General features: G+C 64.1%; 1 protein-coding gene across 2 annotated transcripts in view; it reads left to right on the top strand.

Moving 5' to 3' along the window:
- The window catches only part of CDH22 (cadherin 22), a 70,417-nt gene extending 43,998 nt beyond the window's left edge, over positions 1 to 26,419 (top strand). For both annotated transcript variants that reach the window (XM_090020661.1, XM_090020662.1), the window contains exons 9-13: positions 5,390 to 5,526; positions 13,937 to 14,058; positions 14,407 to 14,524; positions 21,460 to 21,711; positions 22,883 to 26,419. In XM_090020661.1, coding sequence (XP_089876787.1) covers positions 5,390 to 5,526; positions 13,937 to 14,058; positions 14,407 to 14,524; positions 21,460 to 21,711; positions 22,883 to 23,421 — 1,168 coding nt within the window. In that variant the 3' untranslated portion in view covers positions 23,422 to 26,419. The remainder of the gene's footprint in view (positions 1 to 5,389; positions 5,527 to 13,936; positions 14,059 to 14,406; positions 14,525 to 21,459; positions 21,712 to 22,882) is intronic.
- Positions 26,420 to 26,877: the final 458 nt, after the last annotated feature.

Here is a 26,877-nt window from a genome sequence, read left to right as displayed (position 1 = left end):
GCAGCTGGCAGGTGAGCGACAGGAGTAGCGTGCAGGGCCTGGCCAGGGGCAGCTGCGGCCGTGTGAGTGACAGGAGTGTCACTGGCAGGTGACGGCTGCACGAGCGGCACGGGGGCATCGGGGTGATGCTGGCTCAGACTTGGGACCGACGGGCGGGCAGCAGCCGCGGGCCTGAGCCAGCTTCAACAGGTGACTTGAAATGACAGACAGGCCATGAGGAAGAACGACAGTGTTGGTGGCACGGGGCCGGAGCCGGAGCGAGGTGCTGAGTGCGGCAGGGTGTCCAGAGCCAAAGCCGCCGGCGTGTGGGCAGGGGCCTCGTTCAGGCAGCGGCATGTTTGCACAGACCCTTCCCCGCTGCTGCCAAGCGAGGCTCTTATTACTCAGGGCACAGAAGTGGCCCCGTGGCTCTGCCAACGGGCCTGAGTTGTGAGCAGTGTGGATGAAAAGCTGCTGTGCTACGCATGTCCTTGGCAGCGGGAAGCCCCCCTGAAAGGCCGCGGGGCTGCGGGGAGAGCAGCGTGCTCTGCGGCGCAGGCCTGTGGGCCTTGGGCTCTGCCGCTTCGGGCAGGGGCTGGTGCTGGGGCAGAGGGCAAAGAGAGGGAGACTCGCAGCGGGGTCCCATGATGCGCTCAGGCAGGAATCGTCCCTGCGGCTGCCCCCAGGCCAACAGCTCCTCAGGAGCCCGGCAGGGCTCCCTGGCGGCTCCGTCCGTCCGTGTGCCCGCTCGCCTGTCTGCAGCGCCTCTCGCCACAGAGCAGGCCGCGTCCGCATCCCCGCCCCTGAGCCGCCTCGGGGGCAAGCCTGGGGCTTGAGGCCAGCTCACCCTTCCCGTTGCAGCACTGGCCCCACGAGCTGCCGGCATGGGGTCCCGGTGCTGCCCCTGCTCTCCCTGTGCAGCGTGGGGAGCCCCGGCGCTCGCACGGCACCAGCACCAGCTCGCAAGTCCTGCCAGTGCCCGGGCGGGACGTGACCCACGTCTGTCCGTGGGAGGCAGCCCCGTGCCTCTTCGCCGTCCAAGCGCTCTGCTCGCGGGTGGGGCCGCAGAGCCAGCTTTTGTTCTCGCAGGCGCTGCTGGCAAGTGCAGCCCCTCCTGACAGCCCTGCTGGGGTTTGATCTGGCCCCTTGAAGTCCGCGCCGAATCCTCTCAAGTTGCCACTGCTCGGCAGATTCCCTTCAACTCTGGTCCTTTGTTGCTAAGGAGGAGAAGGAAAGAGGCTGTCTCTTCTTCGGCGGCGTTTGCAAGGGCCGCGTGCGGGAGCGGTGCAGACACAGCCATCCCCCTTCTCCTTGCTGCAGCCGGGCGCTGGGAGGGGCGGCTCGCTCTCCCCTCGAGGCGGCCCCGAGTGCCTCTGGCCTCATCAGCATTTCCAACTCCTGCTGACTGGGCTGCCTCTAACAAGACTTAGCGGGTATTTTTAGCCAAATAGGCAGGAAGAGCCATCACAGGTGCCCACGGCCTGTCCCGTGGGCTCCCCTGGCAGCCTGTTCCCAGCCCGGGGAGCTCCAGGGTGCGAGGGAGCATCTCGGGGTGTCATCACCTGCATTTGGCTTGAGCCCAGGACTTGATCCGGTGTGTCCGGGGCAGGGCAGGATGGCTACAGCCAGGCCCCGCGCGCGCACAGGTGCCTGCAAAAGGCTGCTTGGGCCCTGGCATGACGCGTGTTCTGGGAGTGGCGGGCTATGCGGAGGTGCACAGGCAGTTTCCTTTGCGCCCATCTGAGCCTGGGAACCGTGTCGCCCTGCAGAGATCCTGGAGCGTGGAAAGGAACGGAGGGAAAGGCGTCCCAGAGCAGCAGCCGGCTGCCTCGTGGCCGAGGAGCCCCGGAGCCGCTTGCTTGAGCTAGCTCGTGCCTCAGGCCTCCGGGAAGCGCTGGTGGCCAGCAGAGACCATGCTGAGCGCCCGTGGGCCGCCGTGCAGCAGCAGGCTCTGCACCGGCGCTGGCCTCTGCGGTGACAGCAGCTGCTCGGGCCTCTCCGGGCCTCGGCTGGATGCTGCCGGCCGCAGCACGGGCGCTGCGCCAGAGCCGGGGTTAACGGGCACAAAGCTCTCCTGGATGTGCCCAGAGGGGCACGAAAGGCCGCGGGGACATGAGCAGGAAACCTTTATCTGACGAGAAAGCACTTTGCTTTGTCCCGTCCCTCATTCAGATGCTGACAAAGCTGGGGCTGGGACACCTTTAGAAAGGAACGTTCTGTTCCAGTTGGCTTTTGGCTCCTGCGCCGCGTTCCCCGCGCAGATGCGATTGCTCTCAGCCGCGCCATTGTATGGGTAATGCGTTGATAAACTGTGTACGTGCGCCTGTGGGTATGGGAGCTTTTTGTTTTCCTCTTGGCAGCAGGAGCCTGTGCTCTGATTGTACGCGCTCCAGGCTTTATCAGCACGGGGAAGATGCTACTTGGGATTTAAGGTTCTCAGAGATATTCTTGTTTGGCATTCACCAAATCCAGAGACATGTGTTGGACACGGGCATTTTATAGACTCCAACAACACAGTGAGCACTACAACCTGCTTCCACACAAAAGGGAGAGGAGAAAAAACAAACCCAACAAAAAGCTTTTCACACTCTGCTTGAAAAGCTTCCCATTAACGAAACCCAGCACACGTGGTAGCAAACGTGTTCCTCCGGGTGCTTGGGGGAGAAAGGAAACGGGTTGCTCGAGAGGCATTCAGGAGGATGAGGAGCACCAAGAAGCTGGCTAAATTAAACAGCCACTTGTAACATCTAAACAACAGGCGATGCCGGCAGGGAGAGCGGAGACGGGGCAACGAGGGCCGCATGCCAATCGGGGCCGGAGCCTGCGGCACGCGGCATCCCCGTCCGAGCGCCGCGCTGGCCTTGGCCGGAGGGGGGGCGGGCAGATCCGCCAGGGCCCTGCGCAGCCGCTGGCACGGCCTCCCTGCGCCAGGGCTCAGCACTGGGCGATGTGATTTGAGGGCCCGTTAGAGAAGCCACCGTCCCCCAAAAAGCTGCGTCTGCTCGGCATCATCAGCAGCTCCTGCTCGCTCGCACCCCAGGCCTGAGGTGCTCGCAGCTGACCCTTTCCTGAGGACTGGTGGTGCTGCACTCGTGTAGGTGCAGCGTGGGCACCTCGCCTTGCAGCCCCCTGCGCGCCTGTGGCCTTGGGGAAGTTTCATAGTTTCTAGGGTCGGAAGGGACCTGAACAGATCATCAAGTCCGACCCCCTGCCCTGGACAGGAATGAGTGCTGGGATCAAACGAGGAGAAAACTTCCAGCCTCATCGGCTTCCAGAGCCAGAGTCCCAGCCGCCCTCCCACGACCCCGGCGGTGTCCCCAGTGTCCCAGGGGCATGGGCCCCTGCCTGGAGCCACTGCTTGTTTGCGTGACCGCCCCGGCATCTGCCTGCCAGTGGCCCACATGGTGACTGCATCCATGTCTGGTGCCTGATGTGCGTCCCCGTGTTCCCGTGTCTGTGCTGCATCTCCATCCCTCCTGCCTCGCGCTGGCCCCGGACGGGGGTCTTGCTGGCTCTTTCCAGTGCAGGGAGGAATGAGAGATGGTGGAAGGGCCTGGCTGCTCCCCTCGGCCTGAAAGCAGGGGCCAAGGAGGGAGGCTTTCATTTGCCAGAGTGAGCGTGTGGGTCCATCACATTCCCAGTGCTGATGTGGGGTTTGGCCCCCCAAGTGTGAGGAGTGGGCACTGGTGCCCAGCGCGGAGAGAGACTAGAGAGTGGAGCAGAGTCGCCGGGATCTCGGGGGAGGCTCGGGGCCTGGGTGCAGGAGGCGAGCTCAGCCCGTGCTCCTGCCTCCCCGCTCGAATCAGGCAGAGGATACCGGCTCGCAGGGAAGGTAGCGGCCCAGGCCCTGCGCTGGCTGCCGCGCCGCAGAAGGACTGTCAATCCTGAAAGGCCGAGCTGGGCACAATTGAAAATAAACCCAGCAGCAAAACAATTAGGCCTGTGAGGAGAGGTCGGGGAGGGCGCGATGCTGCGCTCCCCTGCACCGGCCCTGGCCCTTGCACGCGCGGAGGCTGCGGATGCCAGATGCTGCCCGGCCCAGGGGCCCCTCTCTCTGCAGCAATTGGCTTTTCCTCCCCAGTTATTCTGATGGGAAAAGATTTCTGTTTGTGCCGCAAAGACCAGAGGACAAAGCAAGCGGGCGGGCAGCTACCAGAGGCGCAGGCAGCCATATGGCAAGCGAAGCACCGTCCCGGGCTGCAGCATCCACTGGGGCCTGGGGCAGGGCATGGAGGCAGACCCTGGCAAGGCTCAGGCCTGGGTGGAGGCCAGTCGGTGCTGATAGGAGCTGCCTGGCTGAGCACATGCCTGCACGGGTGTATGTGCCAACACGGGCGGGCTGGGTCGTGCCGGGTCTGCCCTTCTCTCTCTTGCCCGCCTGGGCCGGCACCTCTGCGCCACGGTGGTGGGAGCCCCGGGCTAGCACCGGTTCAAAGGGAGCTGGCAACTTACGGCTAGAGATGATGCATGAGTGCCGCCCGCGAGCCATGCCCGACCCGCTCCAGACGGTGCCTGCAGAGCGCTCGCGCCCGAGGCCCCTCACCCTGGCCCTTTGCAGCGTCCTGGCTTCGCCCTGCCTCGTCGGCTCTTGGTGCCTCCCCCTTCCCCAGCTCCGCTCTGCCTCCCCCGTCCCCCCCGTTATCAGCCTGGTGACTGAACGCTGTAATTTATTCGCGCCTCTCCTCCTGGTAATTTATCCCTTGTTCTCTGCGCTGTCTCCTATTATTTAATTCTGCTGAGCGCTTTGCGATGCCGTGCATGCGGGCGATGCCGAACACAATGAAATCACATCACATTGTTTGACTTGTCGGCCGTCCGTGTTCCCGGCCCCGAACGCTGGGTTGGGGGTGTTGCGTGGGGCCCGGGCAGAGTGCCCTGGCACCATGCTGCTGGCACGCTCCCTGCCCCCAGGAGCTCGCAGCCCCTCGGTGCCAGGGCTGATGCCATCGATGGTGTGTGGGACTCAAGACGGGCAGCGTCTGCCGCCTCCCGCAAGCAGGGGTGAGGGCCCGGGGGACGATGCCCTGCCCGTCTGCCCACCTCCTCGTGCTGGCTTTCTGGCCTGTCGCTCCACGGAACTCCCTGCTCCAGCCCTCGGCATTGCTGGGTCTGGCGCCAGGTGAACCCACCGCACTTCTGATCTGTGAACACGCTGCGCTCGTGTTGTCTCTCTGAGTTGTGCATGCAATGCTCCTGTCCTGCCAGACCCCGGACTGGGGTGACTGCCCGGGTGCGGTGCCTGGCTGGGGAAGGGCTTCAGCACTGTTCACTGCCCGCGGGGCTGGGCGCTGCGATGGGCTCTGTCAGTCCTGGTGGAGGATGGTCTCTGGAAACCCCTCCACGCAGGAGTATGGGCAGAAGCCAGGCCAGTGCCCAGCCGCCGTTCACACCCCTCTCTCGCCGTGTCCAGGTACGCCATCGACCGCAGCAGCGACCTGGAGAGGATCTTTGACATCGACACCAACACTGGTGCCATCGTGACCGGCAAGGTGCTGGACCGCGAGACGGCCGGCTGGCACAACATCACGGTGCTGGCCATGGAAGCAGGTGAGGCGCAGCATGGCGCGGGGTGGGCAGTGGGCAGCCTTGCAGCTGGGGTGGGGACAACTTTGCCCACGGGCGTGGAAGTGACGGGGCAGGGGAGAGGCTGGCTGCGGCGAGGGCTGCGAGAAGCCGGAGTCTGACATCTCCCCAGACAGCCTAAAAATACTCCTCCTGACTCATGCATTAATGAGGGAGCCGTGGTCGGGCGGTGCCTTTGATGAACACTAATCAAAACCCGTGTTGGCTGCGCAGCCGTGCCACCAGCCATCCCTGCGCTGCTCGTTTGCTGCGTTCGCACCTGATGAGATGCCTCTGAGGCTCCCGGGAGCCCGTGTTTACATTGTGCGCTTCCTCCTTCTTTCACGTCCGTCCTGCCGCTGGATTCACCGCGTGGGTGGCAGGGACGCGGGCGCCAGGCAGCGCTTGTCTCGAGTGGCACTGCGGGGCCTGAGCACCGGCTGGAGACGGGCTGGGCCCAGGCCTTCCTCTGCTGGGTCGGGATCTGGCGGCTTCTTGTGCCAGGCGCTGGCCGTGGGCAGTGGCGGGGCCTTGGCTGAGGACGGCTCCCCTCACCCCTGCATGCTGCCCAGGCGGGCCGGCCTCGGGCTGTGGGGGGCTGCCTGCGGGGAGGGCGGCTGCAGGAAGGGTGAACCTGAAGGGCCCCTGGGAGGTCTGGAGATGCTCCTGGATTTGCTGCCTTGGGCCTTTGCAGGCTGTGGGTGGTGGCATCTCTTCTGCTGTGGCGCTCCTGGTGCCCGCCCCAGGCCTCCCCCGGGGTGCACAGCCCGCTCCTCTGCGCTCCAAAAAGCCAGCGAGGGAACAAGCGCCCCAGCCGTCACACGAGCACCTGCGCTTGATGAGCCCGTCAGCTCCCTCGCCGGGGCCTGGGAGGACCGCAGGCAGCGCGGGGAAGAGCTGGCAGGCGGCGGAGAGGATTTCTGAGCGCGCCTCTTGATGCTCCTCTGCTGCCGCTCCCCGAGAGGGCTGGCACACTCCGTTCCACTAAGAGGAAGGCGCTTTTTGTTGGTGAATAAATATTCAGCATGGTGGCAGGTAGAGAAGGAGCACCTGCCTCGTGGGTGAATACAGATGAGCTGGAGAGAGAGCCAGACGCCGCTCTGGAGAGGGAGCGTGGCCGGAAAGATACTGAGATGCGGGAAGGGCGAGCTGGCTGGGCCGCGAGGCGGGGAGCGGAGCGCTCGGGCCTGGGCACCGAGGACGGGCTGTGCTGGGGCAGCCAGGACGCGCCGCAGGGAGCACCTGCCTCGGCAGCCTCGCTCGCTGTCTCGTGAAATGTCTGCTCGGGAGCCCCGGCTGCAAAGCCTCCGCCCGGCCCCTCCGGTCCTGATGGGCTCGCGAGCCCTTCCGGGCTTCACGTGCGGTGTGCGCCGGTCCCGTCTCCTCGCCTTGCCTTCCCTCCCCTTCCCTGTGGGATAAGGGGACGTGCTGGCTGGGTTCGGGACCGCTCATCTGCGAGGAGCCCTGGGCGCGCGCGCCTGTCGCAGCGCTGGGGCGGCTGCTGAAGCCGGGCTCGGGCAGAATCGCCCCCCACAAGTTGTGCTCATCCTTTCTACTTCGCTTGGAAAAAGAAAAGAACAAACCCTTCGTCCTGCTGCTCACAGAGGCTTTGAATCAGCTGCTCCTGGGGAATGAAAAGAAAATAAATAATAATAGCGCCAAAAAAGAAAAGGCTTTGATTAACCACGGGCATTCGACTGCCGGGTAGGGGGCTGGAGAGATTACCCTCGAAGCCGGCTTCTCCCCGTAATGTATGCGCAGACCCTGGGCTCATTATGTGCAGCCCGGCAGGTTTTTCCCAGTAAGACAATGGACCTGACCCTTTGGCTTTCCTCCGCCGTCTCTTTCCACTGGCGCTGAGGGGATCACGGCTTTGCCAAGCAGTGGGAAACAGGGCCACCGCCTCGCCGCTCACCCGCCCCTCGAACAGGGCAGAGCGGATCGGCCTCCCGCACCCCGGCAGACTTGGCCCAGCCGCTCCCACCTGCCCGGCGCAGTCCCTGCCGCTTGGGCCCCTCTCCTGGCGCCCGGGCCTCAATCCCTTGCAAGAGGTGACGAGGGCGTTTGCAGAGGCGGGGGGCGCAGCGGGCCTGGGGGGTGCACGCTGGCACTGCCCCGAGGCCTAGGGCCCTCGTGACCTGGGGGCTTGGCGTTGAGGACAGTGGCTGTTTGCCGCACCGGCTGGCGCGGGCAGCGTGTTCGCAGGGAAGCTGTCATGCCACGTGCTGTCGAGAGCGCCGACTGACACTTGATGGGTCCGGGCAGGCCTTGGCAGCGCAGCAGGGCTGCGTGTCCAGGCTCCTTGGCTGCCTGTGCTGGTACAGGCTGTTCCCTCCGCAAGGGCACGGTGGCGAGGGCGGGCAGGGAGCGGGCCACGGCGGAGGGGGTGCTGGCGATGCCGAGCGACGCGTCTCTTGCAGCAAACACAAGGTGACAAGAATCAGAAGGAAAATATTTATACACGGCAGCTCCGATTTGGGAACAAGGCAGCGAAAGCTGCACTTCCCCTCCAGCAGGGAGGCTGTCAGATCCGATTACTCCGGGAGCTGGGGAGATTCTTTAGTATGCCGACTTCTCCCCATCACCCAGTTCTGACTCATGCATTTTAACTGTCCAGACATTCCTTCCAGTGACATTATCCTTAACGTTTTGTAATCATGAAATATTAATGACTGATATTGAATTTAAAGTACAATTTATGTCTGAATTCTCTGGTGGAAAGGGCAGTTGTAAAGGTAAGGCCTTCAAAGTGACAGAAGGAGTTTCAGCGTGGGGCCTCGGAGCAGATGACAGGCTGGAGGCTGGTGGTGACAGGCTGTGGCAGCCGGGTGAGCACGGGAGATGTGGGTAACTCTAACCCTAGCCCGGTGCAGGGTCTGTCTTCTGGTACTGCTTAAACCACATGTAACCGTGGTGTGCAGCCCTCAGGTCCTTGTCCAGGACCCAGCCCCATCCTCCATCCAGACTTCCCTCCCGTCGTTCAGCCGTGTGGGATGCGGGCCCCAGGGGAAGCCTCTTCCAGCCCAGGCGATCCTGCTTGGTGCGGAGCTGGTTTCCTAAAATAACGAGCATTAGAGTGGATGCTTCTGGGGCAAAGGTTGTCATCAAGTGCTTGCGGGACGTGCAGTTCAGGGGTTTTGTGCCTCCTGGGCCCCACAACAGTTCCTGAAGCAGGAGCTGGCATGGCGCTCGCTGTTGTGCGTTGGCTCCTGGACCCTCATCTGCTCTGGCTGCCAGCAGCTGGAGGCAGGTTTGGCTCGGACCTGGCTGCTGCCCAGTCCCGGTGCTGTGGTCCCTGGAGCGAGCAGCCGGGGCTGTGGCTCTCGGGGTCCATGCACTCCCCGCGCCCGGTTCCAGGGCGAGCAGTGCTGCTGCCTGGTGCTGGGCACACGGTTTGGCCCTGGTAATTGTGCATCCAGCAGGAGACTCGGCCTTGTTCAGCAAACCTGACCTGGGACCAGCCCCAGCCTTTGCAGAGATAAATCTCCATCTCTCACGCAAGCTGTTTACCTTCCTTGGGCTAATATTAGCGATTCTCTTCCTGTTTTCCTCTTTGCTCATGTGAAATGATGAGGCCTTGACTGCTGTGTCCAATGCTGGTAATTGAGATGATAAATCTTCCTGCTGGAGACCGGCTTTAATCAGAGCATTGTGTTTGGACGCAATTTAATTACTCTCAAGCCGCTGAGCGAGGGCAGGGCCTGGGGGAGGCGAGAGCTCTCTACACACGATGCATTCGTACCTGCTGCTGCCACTTCACTTCCACTCGCCTCAGGAGCAGTGGCTGCGGCTGCAGCTCGTCCTCGGAGGGTGGGTGCCCCCGTGTCATGTGCTGGCAGCTGCAGCCGCGCCGGGAGCCCATCTTGCACGTGCAAAGGGCCGTTTGCCCACCCGTGTAGGCAGCCGTGCTCGGTTCTCACTGAGGAGAAGCGTGGGTGTACCCCCCTTCCAACAAGCCTGGGGCAGCTGAGTGCCCAAGTGCTCCATTCGGACCTGCGCCCTGATGCTCACGAGCGGGGTGCAAGTCCCTCCCTCGCGCTTCTGGCCTCGCTGCGATCCTGAATGTCGGCTCTGGGAACGGCAGCGATGCCCCCGCTTCAGCTTCGTGGCAAGGAGGCCTCTCCCCAGGGCGCTGCCACTTGCCACAGGACTCGTCGTGTCTCTCATCAGCACCGTGCTCTGGGGACTGAGGTCCCCTTGCAAGAATGAGAGCACGCAGCTGCAAAGGGGCCCTGGGCGCACAACCTGCCTGGACCGCCCTGCGCCCGCATCTGCAGGTGGCAAGGCGGCCCCCGCTCCAGCTGCCCAGCGTGTTGAACCGTGTGGCCGTTCCAGCGCTTGGATGCCTGGAGGAGAGAAGTCCTGTTCGAGTGCCGCCCATCTCTGCCGGGTGCAGCGGGGCAGCCGCCTGCGGTCCAGGGTTGCCGGACAGGAGCTCAGTTGGACCTCAAGTCGCAGAGCATGGCTTTCCTGCCTGTGGGGGCGAGGTGGAGGCGCCCCTCGACACCCACCTCCTGCTGCCAAAAGCCTCCGCCTGAAACATCCAGCGTCCCGCAGCGACAGCTGCCCGCGGTTACATGCCATCGGTGCTGCAATCTGCTGCGCGCAGAAAGCAGGGACAGCATGAAATCATTGGAATTTAGTGTCTCAGTAAATAGCATGAGGAAAACGACCTGATTAGGTAACTTTGGTTAATTGAACAACAGCTTTTACTGTGGAGTGCACCTCGGGATTCGGCGCTGCTGGGGCTGGGGATCCCTGGGCTCCAAGCGCTGCAGGCAGGGTGAGGGTCCCTGCGCACGTGCGCTGTGCCACGGGCTGCCCTGAGTACTGGGCTTGCGAGGCGCCGTGGAAGATAACGCGCCTTGCGGACAGCGAAGTCCTCTTGCGGCCGGATTTGTCCGGGGCAGGAAGGAAGCGGAGAGGAGCCGGGTCTCGAGACGCGTCGGCTGCCTGGGAACGGCGCTGCACGGCCCCGTCCCGGAACCGCGTCGGACTCGACCGGGGCCGCACATCCTTCCCCTGGTCCCAGGTTGAAGCCGGCAGCTGCCAGTCATGGGCCTGGCGCTCCCTCGCCGCGTTCCCAGCAGCTTGCTCGTGCTCCGCGTATTTTCCACTTCTCTTTGCTTGGTCTTTGCAGATTAATGGCATTCAAACTCCTGAAGGAAATGCAGGAAAACGGCATGTTTAATTTTAATTTAGGAACCCGTTTAGGTAGCAGCCTCGTTTCCTCACTGCTGTCAATCAGGTTTTCTCAAGGCTGACATCAATTAGTTTAAAAATATTGAATGTAATTTTGCCTGACACAACATATTGCAGCCACTGCAAAATATAATTTATTTGAGAAGAAGAAATAATTAAACTAATTTGCATGTCAGTCAGCTGAGCGGGAATGCTGCGGAGAGTTGCTGCAATGCAAAATGATGCCCTCTTTTTCTAACGGAGCATGCTCTCCCCTGGCACGTGCCCGCGAGCCTGCCTGGCGCTGGCCCCGAGCAGGTTTGGTTTTCCGTTGGAGTCGGTGTGATGATGTCATACATCTGTGCCTTCACCTCGTTCCCAGGGATTGCGAGCCGAGGAGACTGAAAACGTGGCTCTTCCTGCCAGCGGGCCTGTGCGCTCATGAGCATATGGATCTGGCTGTGTGGGCCTGGATGCATGTGTGTGCGCATGTTTCTCTGCACGCACAGAGCGGCTGTGTGCAGGCGAGGCGTTCTGGGGTGTGTTTGGGCCCGTGGGTACGTGCTCAGCATCCCGGTTGATCAAGAACGCAGTCCAGCGAAATCTTGATTGTGCTCCAGGCCATCAGCAATTCTGTCTATGCTGCTTCCCTCACAGAAAAAATACTAGAGAGGTTTCTTATTAAAAAAAAGAAAAGGGAAGAAATGCAGAGGGAGTATTTTTTGTAGCTTTGCACCTTATGCGCAGGTTGCAGATGGGAGAGGTGCAGGTAGGAGGCAGGAACCAGCTTTGCCTGAACATGTTGCAATGCTGGGCCTTCGAATCGCAATCGCTCGCGGTGCCTTGGCAGTTGGGAGAAGCGGAGCCTGCCCCGCTGCCCTGGTCTCCAGAGACCGGCAGCGCCACTGCTACTCTCACTGGTCCCAGAGAGATGCCAGGGCCAGGCAGCAGGCTCGGGTGGCCGTAGCTCTTTGGGGGTGCCGAAGACCTTTGTGTGAGGGCACTTCGAGGAGAGGCTCTTTTCAGAAGCGGTTTGCAGGGGCGGTTCGGGGGGGGGGCTGCACCCGTGGACAGGCGGCTGCAGGCGTTCAGCAGATGCGTCTTAGCGCCATCCTGCACCCTGGGCTCCGGTCCCGAGGTGACATGGAGACCGCGTGTCGCTCGCCCCAATTCTGAACATTGGCAAATACTGTTTGCAGCCGTCGTCACGAGGTGGTGAGCCCAGTAGGGACACGGTCTGCCGGCCTGCGTTGCAGGGGCTCAAGCCTGGCTCTGTGGCGTGTGGGTCTGGACCGTGTCTGTGCGGCGCTGGCAATGTGGCGTCTCTGCTGGTGCTGCGAGAATAATTTGGAATCGACCCCGTTGCCCTCCGTGTGCTGTGAATGGACCTGGCCAAGGCAAGGGAGGGGAAAGGGAGCCAGGCTGGGGGGAGAGCAGACGGCCCTGTCCTATCTCCCCATCCTTCCTCTCTGCCTTCTCTCATCTCGCTCTCCATCGCTCACCTCGGGGCAGTGCCACCTCGCTTCAGGATCAAGCAGCAGGGAAAGGTTATCCATCTCGCTGTGAGCGGCCAGGATGGCAACGTGGCACCCTTCGGTACCGTGGGCTGGACTCGCCCCTCTGCCTCGCTCGCAGACCACTGCAGCCAGGACTGGGCACACCTCTTTCCCCCCCACCCAATTTTCTGCCTCCCTGCTCCCTCCGCCCGGCTGCCTTCTGCTTCCTTCTCCCCGAGAGCAATCCCAGTGCATTTTGCTGCACTAATGTGCTCTTTATAAAATAACAGATCGTTTCTGTCTCTGAGTCACGACTCCTCCTCCCCCAAAACACCCATCTCATCCCCACACCGTCAGCTGGGGCTCTGGGGGGCTCTGGGGAAGGGTTTGGGCTCCCAGCTCATTACCGTGCTGTGCGAACGCTGCTCTGCCCCTCTCAGACCAGCGCTAATTTTACCAGCAGGCAGCCGGCTCCTGTTGCAAGGAGAGGAGATGCGGCTCCCTCCCGCCCTGGCCTCGCCAGGCCGTAACCTGCGGGCAGAACAAAGGAGCCAGAGAACGAGGGATTTTTCATTTCTGAAGCACGAGGCGCTTCAGAAAGCAGGAGGCCCTCCTGCGGGATTTGGATTGCGCCAGCAGTGCTCAGCCTGCTTTCAGAGCAGGGGCCCGTGGGCACGGCGCCGTGTCCTGCACACAGAGAGCTGGCACGGCTCGTGGCTAGGCACAGCCTGTGCCTGGAGCCGTGGTCGTCACAGGCCACTGGGCTGAGTCAGGCCATGCACGGGGGTGCAGCCAGGAGCGGGGACAGGAGCAGGCAAGCGCCGCGGTGGGGGAGTGGTGGGGCAACCGATAGCACAGGGCGGTGGCACCAGCGCCTGTGGCGCGGAGCCGGAGCCGGGCTGCCACAGCCAAACCCGGGGAGGACGGGCAGAGCCGCAGCTGCACCCTCCCCAGCAGGCGTCTCCACCCTGGCAAGGGCACAGCCGTGCCAAGGCCTGGCCCCGCGGAGGCTATCTCAGGCAGGCTGGAGCCACGGCCCATGGCGGCAGACCTGGGAGGTCTTCCTGCTGGGTGTCACGAGCTGGGAATTCCCCACGTGGCCATGGCAAAGTCTTTATGGGTGCCTGGGGTGGCCCATGACCCTCCTGATTGGTGAGCGAGCTTGGGGGCACGGCTGGGCTGGGGCCGAGGCTGGAAAGCCTTTCCCTGCCTCCCCCGGCTCAGCACCCCTGTAGCTGCGAGCTGCTCTGGGCTGCAGTGCCACCCCGCACCCGGCAGCGCCACGCTCCGTGCCACCAGGCTGAGGCAGGGGCTGGGCAGGAGCCGGGCAGCTCGAGCAGCGTCGGACGCGGCGGAGGTGACGCTTCGTGCAGGAGGAGCAAAAGTCACCGGGGGTTTCTGTGCTGATGCTGTTGGAGGCACCACAGCCTCGGGGCCTTCCAGCTCCTCTGAGCCACAACTTGGGGGCATCAGCACCAAAAAACACCTCTGCCAGGACCTGTGTCCTGCCCCCCGGGCCCAGCTGCAGTCGGGTGCTTCGGGACCCCGTGCGAGGTGCCTGCCGGGGCCCAGTGCATGCGCGGCTCCCCTGGCTTGGGCCTGGAAACCCGGGGGTTGGTGCTCTGGTTAGCAAGGACCGGGTGTGAGCCTGGCCTCAGCTCCCTGCTGCCATCCGGGGACAAGGCCACTGCAGCCCTGTGCCCTTCTGTTTGTTTCAGACAACCACTCCCAGGTGTCCAGAGCATCTCTCCGTATCCGCATCCTGGACGTGAACGACAACCCGCCCGAGCTGGCCACCCCGTATGAGGCCGCGGTGTGTGAGGACGCCAAGCCTGGCCAGGTAGGGCTGTCCCAAGCGGCTCCCCGTGGCACGGGGTGGGTGCATCCTCGCGGCTGCTCGTGCTCTACTCGGGAAGGGGCTTCATCCTTGCGGAGCGACTGCTTAGCACCATTCATGGCTCCATACTAGACCCTCTGGGGCCACCCGTGGTGTGGGGCTGCAGCACCGCTTGGCTGGGCCTTCCCCAGCGGTGGCTGCTGTGGAGCAGGGTAGTGCAAGTGCCCAAGCAGCCAGGCTGGGTGCACGGCCGTCTCCTGCCACGCGTGTGCCTTTCCCATGGTGTGATGAGGCCTGGCTCTTTGTGAAGGGATCCAGGAGAAAGCTCCAGCCTCTGCTTTCTCCCTGCAGCTGATTCAGACGATCAGTGTTGTGGACCGGGACGAGCCACAGAGCGGCCATCGCTTCTACTTCACACTGGTGCCGGAAGCCACCAACAACCGCCACTTCTCACTGCTGGACGTGCAGGGTGAGTCCTCGCGGCTCTCCTCCCCTTCTTGCGACCCAGAGCCGGCAGGGAGGGAGGGGGCACGAGCAGCCACCCCCATCAGAGCTGCCAGCTCTGGCAGGGGCTGGGCCCTGGGGCAGGAGCTCGAGCTCACGGGCAGCAATCGCACCTGGCAGCTACAGGCTGCACCTTGCACCTCCCATGCGGGGACAGATGCTTAGCTCCGTGGCTAAGCAACCCTGTTACCCCTCTGTCCTGCCTAGAGAGCTGGGGGTCCGTGTCGCATGCTGCCCAGGCTCCTGGCACCTCTGCCCTGCCAGCTTTGCCGCACAGGGCAGGGGGAGTCTCTGCCCTCGTTGGCTGTGGCTCCGTTTGGTCTGTGCTCACACGTGGTGCTGGCCACGGCTGTGCTCAGCGCTTCGGGGCAGGAACCCTGGCTCCGCGCTGCTGGGGAAGCCGTCTGCCTGCAGGCCATCCCCGCATGCCCTGCAGCAGCAGTTTGATCGCCCTGCATCTCAGCCTCTAAACCAACAAACGGGACAAGCAGCCCATGGGGCACTCGCTACGCACTGCCCCCGCGGTGCAGGCAGGCCACGTAGACGGCTCCAGATGCACTGCCTCTTGCCGGGCCTAATGCAGGACCTTGGGCGGAGGGCCCTGGTTCCTCTGTCATGGGACAGAACCAAGTGCAGGGGCAGGTCAGTGCCTGCCAGCTCCCATCCCCGCTGCGGCCAGACCCCCTTGTGCCCTCACCCCTCTCTGTCCTCCCTCCTTGTCCCCAGCCTCCAGGCAAGGAAGGGATGTGGGTTTACAGGTATGGCATGACCGATCCTGGGATCCTCAGGCTGAAGTTGGGATTCTTGCCATGTCTTACCGGCCTGGTCCTGCTGCCTGCTCTGGGCTGCCCCTGGCCCCAGCTCCCCCCTGCCCGTGGCTGCATTACGCACGTGGCTCGGCACATGCCAGCTGGGGTGTTGCTGCCCCACATCCAGCTTGGGGCTTCTCCTGCGGCAGGCCCCAAACCACGATGTTCAGTCCCAGGGTGCAGGCCACCCCTGGGCTCACGCGCAGCCCCCACTGCACCCAGGAAAGACTGGCTCTGCTGTGGACAGTCGTCTTCCATGCCACGGGGTCCCGAGATGTGTCTTGTGTCACCACACTGAGCATCGCCTACAACGCGCTGCACCACCTCGGCTGCAAACTGGCCAAGCCATCCTGTGGTTGCGCTGTGTGCTCGGCTCCGGGCCACCGTGCGAGGAGGGTGCTTTCCCAGCCCGACCCTGCTGCTTTGTCCCATGCCCTTCCCCAGGCTGCCCGTACAGGTCCCTCCCCTTGCTGCAGCCGCTTCTCCTCCCCCAGCACTGCTGGTCCCTCTTCCGTGCTCGCCCCCTCTTGCACCCTCTGCTCCCTCTCTATATAAATATCAGTGGTGACAAACTGCTACCACCAGCCCATCTGTTTCTCTGTACAAATTTGTAGCCAGTTTTGAAACGTGATTTATAAATATTGCTTCTGCAGCCAAGGAGTGGCACTGATGGATGTCGGCACAGATGGGCTCTCCAAGCACGCTCCAGTCCTGCTTGCTCCCTTTGCACCCACCTCTCGCACTTCCTGTTAGGCAAGAAAAAGCAACATCAGGCGTGTAACTCATCCCCGCAGTGTGACAGGGGCCAGCATCCTCTCCAGAGCCGCGAGCACCTCTCGGTCTCTGTGGAGCGTCAGGCCTGGCGCAGAGGTGCCGGCGGAGGCAGAGGGAGCCTGGCGCGGAGCGGATGGTGGGGTGGTGGCGGTCAGTGGAGCATTACATGGATGATGTTCGCTCACATGCTGTTTGCTCACGTGCTCCAAGTGCCCCATTGGCTGCGCGTGGCCACGCGCCGGTCATCCCTGGCACCAGCAGACCAGAGGCAGCCTTGAAGGGCAGGACCGGGACATGCACGAGTGCTGCGAGCCCCGTTAGCTGTGCATGACCGCACGCTGGCCACCCCAGCAGCTGTGCAGGGCAGGACCGGGACACACGTGGGGCTGGCAGGGCACTTGGCAGAGCATGGAGGCACCCGGGAGGGCAGCAGGCTCTGAAGCAGGAAGGAATTGTGCTCGGACAGGAATGGCCCGGATCTGGCCCTAGCCCTGCAGGCAGTGCAGATGGGCTGAGCTGGAGGGGCCTGGCAGCATCCCGGGCAGGTCTGTGCCAACCCTGCCTGCCGTGAGGACCCCTGGAGAGCCGTGCCGGAGAGCTGGAGTCCCTCCTGCGCTCTGTTCAGGGTCCTATTTCCGTCGCCGCCCCCATCCCAGCACACGCCGAGCACAGAGCATGGGGTGGCGGCCTGCCCACCCCAGGACAGCTGGCAAGGACCCCATCCTGCCATGGTACTGATCCCAGAGCAGAGGAAGAGGCATCCCCTGTGCTCAGTTCAGGAGGGGTCAGTGGCGGCTCCCTGCAGGCACCAGCTCCCGACAGCGTGGCCTGGTCTGCACAGTGTGAGCAGCCCCGTGCCACAAGATGTGGCCCCAGTGTGGCGGCTGTCCTTCGTGGTTGGAGCACCTGACAGTGGCAGCTCTCCTGGGAACACGCCCGTGTGCTTGCAGGGTCCCACGGTGCTCTGGGCTGTACGAACCCGGAGCAATGACGGTCTTTCCCACAGAGCGCTGATGCAGCTAGTCCTGCTGGTCTCTTCCCCAGCCGCATGCACGCGCTGGTACTACAAAGGACCTGGCCTTGCTCTGGTGCTCACAGGATCACAGACCCTGCTCCAGGTCAGGAAGGAGTAGGGGAAGGCTGGGGCCAGCTGGATGCTGCCTGCCCCGAGGCTGGGTGCCCCGCTGCACCTGCCCGGCCTTGCTGCGTGAGTGAAGGGCCCAGGCCCCTTGGCGCCTTGATTGCTGCATGTCAGGACTGAGCTAATCTGGCACTTGGTACCAGCTTTGCTTCTGCTCCTTCATCTCGTTGCTCGCCTCCAGCCCCCCCAATCAGCTGGGAATGTTAAATGATGTTTGTCCTGCCGGGCTCCCCGTGGCAGAGCCCCCGGCCTCTCCTTCCCACCCTAGCATCAGCGTCACAGCGGGGAAGCTGCACCTACAGACCTGCCTGCAGCAGGGCAGGTTAAATGCTGTAAGCAGCAAGGGCCGAGCGTGTGCGCCCAGCTGGCAAATGCCACGGCTGCGAGGAGCCGCCTTCCCCCAGGTCTGCCCAGACGCGTTGGCCTTCCTGGGGCTCTGGTCATGCCTCCGGGCTGGGTCTTCCTGTCGCAAGCAAATCAATTAAAGAAGCATTTGAGGCAATTAAGGCCCAGAATCATGTTCTCCAGGAAACACTAAGTGCACTAGAAGGGAGCGCGGGGGGAACCGGCCGGGAGATAATGTGGAGTGACGCATGGAGGCCACCGACTCCGCAGCTCGGGGCTCGACGAGCAGATGTCTGAACTCTCTGAAGGTCTCATTAAGAGCCGCGTGGTGGGCGCTGGCAGGCTTGGAAAGCTTGACAGTTCAACACCAGGATCCGTGCAGCGCCGGAGGACAAGGAAGCCGATACTCCAGCTGCACCGGAGCCTCTTCTCCCCGCTGTGCCAGACACCGTGGCAGGTCTGGCACGGAGCGGGAAGAGCCCCGAGTCTTCGCCGGGGCAGACCAAGGCTGCCCATGTCCCTGAGACCTGTGGGTGAAAGGGACGTTCAATGCAAGCGGTTGAGTTCCTTCACCCACCTGAGCCCAGCACGGAGGGAGTCTCGCCCCTTCCAGAGAGGCCTCTTGGGCAGGGGAGCTGCTGCTGCGCTACAGCTCCCGCGAGCGGAGGGGTGCGCGGTGCGAAGTGCGCGCCCCGGGAGGCGGAAGCTGTGCGCATCTGCTGGAGGAAGGGAGACAGATGCTGACTCTGGCCCTGGGAGCACGGGAGAGGGCTCAGATACGAGAATCTAGCCCTGAGGTTTGATTGCTCTCATCTGCTTCCCTCTTCTTGCTCTTGTCGATTTTGAGTTATGGAAAAGAGTTTTATAGCTCGGTCTGTGCACAGAAGGATGGGGGGAGGCTGAGCTGCCGCGTTGCCCCACGCGGGGACCTGGGCATTGTTGCAGGGGGACTCCGTTCCCGCACTCCCTGCTCGGTGCCGCTTGCACAGCTCGGGCTCTGCTCTGGCTCTGGGGACGCAGGGCATCCCGCTTGGTTCATCTGGAGACGTGGGCAGGGGATAATGAGGGACTGGCACCTGCTGCTCCGTGAGATGCTGGAGGCTGGGGCCCCACAGCGGTGAATGGGGAGTGAGGCTGCAGGGCAAGAGGGCAAGGAAAGCAGCCAGGTGCTGGGGCTTGTGAGCCTCATGAGGGGCAGAGGCAGCCTGAGTTTGACCCTTGCTACAGGCTGGGAGGAGCACCCACGCAGGCAGGGACAGGGACAGGCCCCAGCGAGAGGCTGAGTGAAAAAGCTGCAGGCTGGGAAGGCAACATGGTCTGGGCAGGATCGGCATGACGCTGGCAGCAACCAGCCACAGCGTAGTTCCCCTGAGCAAGGAGACCCCGCGTGGGGTGATGGAGAGGCAGGGGCCGGGGGGTGCAAGCCCCAGGCTGGGAAGGAAGCCCCAGGCAGCAGCGGGGTCAGAGGTGTGATCTGAGCATCCCGAGGGAAGCTGAGCACTGCCAGCCTTTTGGGGGGCATCACCACCTGGCATTGCACTTGCTAACATTCGCTGGGCAGAGATGGGCCATAGCGTGCGTCCCCGATACTCCGCAGCCTGGCCCAGAGCGCAGCCAAGCTGCCCGACTGCTGAACTTGCATCTGTTGTGGGCTGCTCCGACCTTGGCTTCATGGGCACGCAGCGAGCCCCTTCCTCCTTGGGAGCTCCTGGCTTCTGTGTTTGATCTGAGAAATAGGGCTGCGAGACCAGGGCGCGCTGCAGCCGCCCCCCCGTCTGGCCGGAGCCGGAGCAGACCGGGAGCTGGCAGCGCGCTGCGCTTCCAGAGCACCAGCACTGGTGCTAAGTACATATTTACATGGAGCGACAGCGGTGTTTACCTGGCAGATGGGCCCGGCTCCAGCCTGGAGCTCTTCTCTGGCAAAGATCAGGGGCCGCAGCCTGGCCCCCAAGCTGGGGGCTGAGCAGAAGGACCTACCCAGCCTGGCCTTCCCTGCTCTGCGTTCACAGGCATGCAGCCAGCCTGTGCATGCGCCGTGCCAGTAGATCAAGAGCCCTGGAAGCCGCTGGCCTGGTGAGTATCTCTGGCCCTGCGGCACCACATCCACGTGCCGGCAGCTGCTGCGTGGTGCCTGGGCAGAGCGGGAGTCCTGGCCCCATGCTCTTGACAGTGCTATTAATATTACTTATGTCTTCCTGCCACGCTGCAGGGAGCTGGAGCAGCAGCACCAAGCCAGAGCAGGTTTACCTGCGTACCAGCAATTAACATAACAATACACAGCGTCTCCTGGCTTGTCCTTGTCTGCTGCAGGCAGAAGCAGTCTGCCCCCCTGCCAGGTCTGCCCCGCTGCAGCCGGCCACCCTTCTCTCCCGGCTGGTCGCAGACCTTGCAGCGGATGAGTCTGGGAGTCTGGCGGGGCTGCGTGACTGCGTGGCCGTGCATGCTTCTTTGTGCTGCCAAGGGACCGGGCCTGTGGACTATTTGATGTCCTCGTGATAACGCGGTGTGAACCGCCAGTCTCCTCGGGTCGCCTGTGGATGGCGGCCGGCAGTGAACGTGAACCCCGCACCCCCACTGGGGGTGCGGGAAGGCAACTGATGGTGAAACACCCCCGAAGGGGTGGGTCCCGCTGGTCGTTGTCCTGACGGCATGTTGCTGCAGCGAGGGACGACCAGCACCAGAAGACACCAACTAAAACAGTTCGGAAAGGGTAATACACTGGCGTCTGGCGCTCGATGTCTTTGTTAAAAGCTAAAAGCATAGAAGCGTGGACGTGACCCAGGAGGTGGCTGCCTTGGGAAGCCAGTCTCCTGGCAGGGCTGTGGGGCCAGGGCGGCTGTCCCGGGGCGTTGCGGCCTGGGCACGGGGCATCGCTGGCAAAAGCCTGCTGCAGTGGGTGGGGTGATGCGTCCACCTGGGGATCTGCTCCCTGCGTACGCATGCTGCATCCGGGTCTAGCGCAGGCTTTTCCGCCGCAGCCCGCCCTTGGCACAGCGCTGTGTGGCTGAACGCTTGTCCTGTGCCTTGCCTGCTCTGAGTTGACCTGGGGGCTCCCTCCATGCCCAAAGAGGAGGGGAGAAGCGAGGAACTCCTTCATGTTCCCCCCTGCTAAAATCCCCAGCTGCTTGACGGCTTTCCTGAGCTGCCCCGACCTCCCTGGGACAGCACGCTGGAGGGAGGCCGTCGCGCGTCCTGCACAGCACCCAGCCCACGCGCCAGTTTGCAGGGTGGCAGACAGCGTGACAGCCAAGGTCAAAATGGGCATCTGCCCATGGAGGAGCTGATGGGTAGGGAAGGGCTTGCCCAGCACAAATCAAGCAGAGCTGGCAGAGGCCACTCTGCATTTGATTAGGTCAAGATTGCAAGCGGCGCCAGAGCCATGTCTGATGCTCGCCGCTGCTAATCCTCTCGGCCCTGCACCCCCGGGCACGGCTGCTTGTCTGGGGCCGCGCAGGGTGGCACGGCTAGTGGGTCCCTTGCCCCCGTGCTCCCCGCCATCTGACCTGCAGCGTGGGCTGCAGCCACTGCTCTGGGGATGCCCCTGTGCCCAGGTCCACGCCACTCCCATTGCTGCTGGTGTTCGTGGCCGCTGCCCTGTTCTAGGCTTGGGTTTGCCTGTGACTGCACGAGCAGCTCACGCCTGGGGGAGTCGGGCAGGGGCCCTGTGACCTGGGGGGGCAGGGGTTGAGAAGTCACCGGCTGCCTCCCCTGGCTCGTTTGTCACTGTGGGTCTCGTATGGGCACCGCGCAAGCGCAGCTGCCCAGGATGCCATGGGACGGGGACACAAGGTGTCGGCGCAGGGCCTGATGCTGCTCCGCTTGCTCCCCCAGACAACACGGCTGCGGTGCACACGCAGCGAGTGGGCTTCAACCGCCAGGAGCAGGACGTCTACCTGCTTCCCATCCTGGTGGTGGACAGCGGCCCGCCAGCGCTGAGCAGCACGGGCACGCTGACCATCCGGGTGTGTGGCTGTGACAGCGCTGGCGCCATCCAGTCCTGCAACAGCACCGCCTATGCCATGACGGCCACGCTGAGCCCCGGCGCCCTCATCGCCCTCCTGGTCTGCATCCTCATCCTGGTCGGTGAGTCGCCCAGCCCTGCACTGGCCCCTTCCTGCCCCATCCTGCCCTGCACCTCCTCCCTCCCGCCGGCTCGGGCTCCCCAGCCGGGTGCTCCTGCCATGCGGCCCCTTCCACGTGCCAGCACCTGGTTCGCTTCTGGTCGGATGGGGTTCCCCCAGGGCCCGGCTGGGCTGGCCTACCCTCCACGGGAAGCAAGCGGGGGTCCTCTGGGATGGGGTCTATGGACAGACCCCAGCGCAGCAGGTGGGTGGCCCCTGGGGTCAGGCAATTGCTCTGTGCTCCCTCGTGCTGGCACCTCAAAGCTGCCGTGGGAGGACGGAGCGATGGGCCCTGTGACTGGGGTGGGAACCGCCAGGTGCCCCAGCACTCGGGGCAAGCAGAGACGAGCCGGTTGCGTCAGCAGCCTGGGCAGGGCTCGTAGTGGCGCAGGCACAGCTGCTGTGGGAGCGTCCCGCTGACCCTGCTCCGGGTAGGAAACGCTGCGCGAGTCGCTGGCGGGACCACCCGCCCGTTCCCTTGGCCCCCACCCTGCGCTCGCAGCCTGCCGCGGCGCCTGTGCTGCCCGGGCCCAGCGGGAGTCGGGTCTGGCATCTTTCTGCAGGCAGAGGTCTGAGCGCATTGGGATGCTCCTGGGGGCTCCTGCTCGTGTTCCCAGCGGGGTGTAGGGCTACAGCCTCCTGCAGTGTCCTCCCCAGCGTGGCAAGTGCACGCCTGCCCGGAGCACGTGGAGCCTGGCGCTTCCCTGCCGCGGTCTCATTGCCCTGCGCAGTACAATCGCTCTTCTGCCCCCTTTCCCACAAGCGGACCCCCTGGCCTCGGTGCTCGGGGCCGGCAGCACCAACAGGCGATAAACCAGCAGGCGTCCGCCCCACCTGCTCCCTCTCGCCACGTGGCTGCTGCCCCGTGTCCCCTTCCATCCTTGTGCCCCTACAACCCGCCAGTCCACCCATCTGTCCGTGCCCCCATCCCTGCCTCCTGCTCTCCCTCCTGCAGCACGGCTTGGGGTGCCTGGGCAGCTGGGGGAACGCAGCCACCTGCCCGGGACGCCCCCGCCAGTCGGTGGTGGCTGCCAGGGAGGAAGGTTGCATGCTCGGCCCCCTCCCTCCGGCCAGCTCTGGGGCAGCGAGGCAGGACCACAGCCCCCGGTGCTGACTGCTGTCTCCCTCCTCAGTGCTGGTCCTGCTGATCCTCACCCTGAAGCGACATCACAAGAGCCACCTGGCATCAGAGGAGGACGAGGACATGAGGGACAATGTCATCAAGTACAATGATGAGGGGGGCGGGGAGCAGGACACCGAGGCCTATGACATGTCGGCCCTGCGCAGCCTCTACGACTTCAGCGAGATCAAGGGCGGGGACGGTGGGGGTGGCACGGGCGACGGTGGCCTGAGCAGCAGCCTGGCCTCTGAGCTGCACGCCCTCCCGCAGTGGGTCCAGAGCCCGGACCTGGACTTCTCCATGTTCAGAGACTACATCAGCAAGAAGGTGGAGCAGGCGGATGAAGACCCGTCGGTGCCGCCCTACGACTCCTTCCAGACCTACGCCTTTGAGGGCGCGGACTCGCCCGTCCCGTCCCTGAGCTCCATCAACACCTGGTCCACCAGCTCGGAGCAGGACTTCTCCTACCTGGGCAGCTGGGGGCCGCGCTTCCGGCAGCTGGCCACGCTCTACGCCGGGCACCGGGGCGAGGAGGAGGGTGAGGAGTCCTAGCCACGCCGGACAGCCCAGCCGCACCGAGACCAGGAGCGCCCCCGGACCTGGGGGCTGCTGCGGGCGCAGGCTCCGGCGGACGATGTGCCAGCCGGAGCGCGGGGCCCGGCCGCGGCACCGGGAAGCCGAGGCGGCGCAGCCGACTCTGGACGGGGCAGCGCCGGGGATGTGATGTGCTTTGTTACCGCCTCGTTTCGGAGGCTCCGGCGCACACGCGTAAGGAGGCTGAAGTGCCCAGCAGAGCCGCTGTCGCCATCATAATCTCTTTAATAACAATCTCCATTAAAGCACTACACATTAATTTAAGAAAGGGAAAATCTAATTCAAGAGAGCTCAGAGGGGGCTTCCCCCCCACAAATTATCATTTAAATAGATCTGTTCAATGAGCCTGGGCAAGGGAAGGAAGAGAGAAACGGGAGCCTTTTGTTGTCTAAATTGTTTTTGTCACTTGATTCAGAGCATTTGAAGTGCTTTGATTTTTTTAAGAGCTTTCCTCACAGAGAGAAGCCAGCTTTTAACTCCTGTTCTGTCCCCCCCCCCCGCCTTTCCTCCCCCTCCCCGACTCCTCTCCTTTCTTTCTGTCCCTCCGGTGCGGGCGGGGGTCCGGGGAGCCATGTCTGCGGTCCTGGCTGCCCACGTCCCCAGCGTGTTTGCCGGGACGTGGGCCCCGTGCTGGACGCCTGTCCAAGGTTAGGGCCACGCAGGCGGCTGCTGTTCAAAGGAGGCCTCGCTCCTTGCAGATTTTGCCCTTGTTGCTACAAGTTTCCTGCCCCGTTGTTGCCAGTTGTTGCAGAGAGCTGTGCTCAAACCATCGTCCCTCTCAGCCCGTTGCCCTGCACTGCAGGCTGGGGCCTGGAGGTGCCATCACCCTGCGCTGTCACCGCAGCAGGGGCGCAGCTGCAGCTCGACAGAGCCGGCTCCTGCCCTGAGCCCCCTCTCGTGGCAGGAGCCGAAGGGGGCAGAGCCATGGGGTGAATGTGCACGCGCAGTCCTGACACGGTGGGCACGTGGTGGTGCGTGGCTGGCACCAGCACACTGCTCCTGCAGGACCTGACCATGGGCAAGGGCGAGTCTTGTGGGGCCGGGCCCTGGGGTGAATAAAAGCACGGTGCCTGGGCTGGTGTCTGTGAGGCAGATGCTGCTCAGAGGGGATGGGGCTCATGACCCTGTGCTGCTGGGAGCTGTAGGCTGGTGCCAAAGCAGGGGGTGGAAGCTGCCAGCCCGATGTCCCAGGATGGTGCATCTTACCTGGGCAGCCCCACATGAAGCCCCACAGCACTAGCGGGCCAGAGCACCCCAGTCCTGGGGAGGCTGCTCATGCCTGTGCTGCAGAGCAGAGCGTGGCAGAGGCCGTGTGCTGTGGGCGCGTGGCAAGGCACGGATCAGGGAGGCTCAGCAGGAGACCCGTGGCCCCTGGTGCAGGGGGAGCAGATCCCAGCCTAGCTGGGACCCCACAAATGAGACGCCAGCCCAGCATCCAGGCAGAGGCTTGTCTGTACCAGCTCGGAGCGCAGGCAAGCCTCTCCCATCCCCACCTGCGGTGCCATCCGGTGCTCCTGTGCAGGCAGCACCCCCAGCGCATCTGCCCGGGCGAGCGTAAGCAGAAATCTCTTTCCAGCCCTTGCAGGACCTGGCTGGTGCCCGGAGGTAACAGGGGTGTCACAGTGCAAGAGGTCAGGGACACTTGCAGCGCTCGGAGCCCTGCAGGTCCCCAGATGCGCTTAGGGGTGATGTCCCACAGGCCCCGGGGAGCTGCTGGCAGGATGGGCTTGTGAGGGTGGGAGCGAGCAGGCACAGTAGACGGCTCTAGAGAGCCCGGGCCCCAGGTGAGCTGTGCCTGCAGGGCGGGCGATGCTGCAGGCCCGTGCCCTGTCCTGTGTTCCCGCGGGGCTGGGTGAAGGGCGTGCTGGGATGGGCACCTCCTGCCCAGGGCTAGTCAGCCCTCGTGAGTGTGCATGGGCTGAGCTCTGCTCCCCGGCTGCACGAGGGCCCAGCCTGCTGCCCCGAGCACTTGCTATGGTGCCAGGGGGCGAGACGCATGCCGAAGCGGGGTGCAGAGGTCCCCGCTGCAGCCACCCCAGGCTGCCACATCTTTGCGGTCCCAGCAAGTGCCCGGGGCTCTGCCCCGCGGAGGAGAGCAGCTCCTCTCGTGATCTCACTCGGCCCCACGTGGCCGTGGCCGTGGGACGCAGGCGCAGCCCTTGTCCTGGCATCTGTGCCCTGGTCGCCATGCCTTGAGGGTCTTTCCCTGCAATCTCTACCCGCCGTCGGTGGAAGGGGCTGTACGTAGGCAGGCTCCTGTCCCGTTCCCTCCGCATGTGCTCAGCGCCCCGAGCCCTGGCAGGGAAAGCCCTCTCTTTCCTCAGGAACTTCTCCGTGCTTTGCCCCAGGCCTCCCCGCCTGCCCTCTGAGCCGGCCTTCCTCGCAGAGGGCCGAGCGCGGTGGCAGGGGCAGTCTAGCGAGCGGGGTGCGTGTCCCCCTGCCCGCGCTGGCTCCCAGCCCAGCCCCTTCCCTCCGGCCGCTGGCGCATACAGCGGTGCCTGGTGCCGCCCAGCTCGGCGGCTCCCTGGGACAGGTCCCAGGGCATCGGGGCGCCGGGTGGGGGGGTCGCTCCCTTGCCACCGCCAGCACCTGCCACGGCGGAGGGAAGGCGCGGGCAGGGGGTCGGGGCTGCGCTCTGCCCAGACAGACCCGGGAGGTGATTTCCTTGCCTTTGTTCCTCTTTTTCAAGGTCTTTCTAGGACCTGGAAATAAACGATTTCCTTGTCGCCTGGACTGAGTCTTGCCTGCTTATTTGACGGGGTCCCTCGTGCTGTGTTGTTAACATGCTTTCATTAGACGGCAGCTCCGGTGCTGTGGGGCGCAGCCCCGGCTGGCGCTTGGCCCTGCCGCGCACGGCCCGGCTTGCACCAGGGCAGGGCTGCCGCAGAGCCACACCGCAACAAGGCGCTGACGACGGCGCGGGCCTGCTGCTCCGGGCCCCGGGCAGGAGAGCGCCGTCGTGCCCCTGGAGGGAGGTGCGGGGCCCAGCGCTCTGGGCCGTGCGAGCCGCTTGGGGCACGGGCCTGGTCCTCGCAGGCGCCCCGGGGCAGGGGAGGCGGGAGGAGGCTGCTGCCTTGCACAACACGCCGCCAGCCTGTCCTCGAGGCAGACGACCCGCGCTCTGGCTGTCGTGGGGTCAGGGCAGCCCTGGACGCCTGCGCTGCGCTGTGCACGCAGGCGGGAGGCAGCGGTGGGGGAAGGGGACACTGCTCCCTGGAGTTCGTTGTGCACCTGCCAAAAAGGAGGCTTGTGCTTTGCGGGTGGGGAGCTGGGCCTTGCGCCGTGAGAGGTGCCCCCACGCGTGGTGCTGCCTCCCATCCTGCAGTGGGGCTGGGCACATGCCTCTGGGGGTGCAAGGAGCCTGCAGCACCGGGGGCCCTTCCGGCCCTGTGCTCCTGCATCCCCGGCGCTGCA

The sequence above is a fragment of the Crocodylus siamensis genome, chromosome 10 (assembly GCF_052110815.1).
Source record: "Crocodylus siamensis isolate JL-2025a chromosome 10, ASM5211081v1, whole genome shotgun sequence".
Taxonomy (NCBI): domain Eukaryota; kingdom Metazoa; phylum Chordata; order Crocodylia; family Crocodylidae; genus Crocodylus; species Crocodylus siamensis.
Note: the sequence above shows the minus strand (reverse complement) of the source record. Positions and strands in the feature narration are given on the sequence as shown.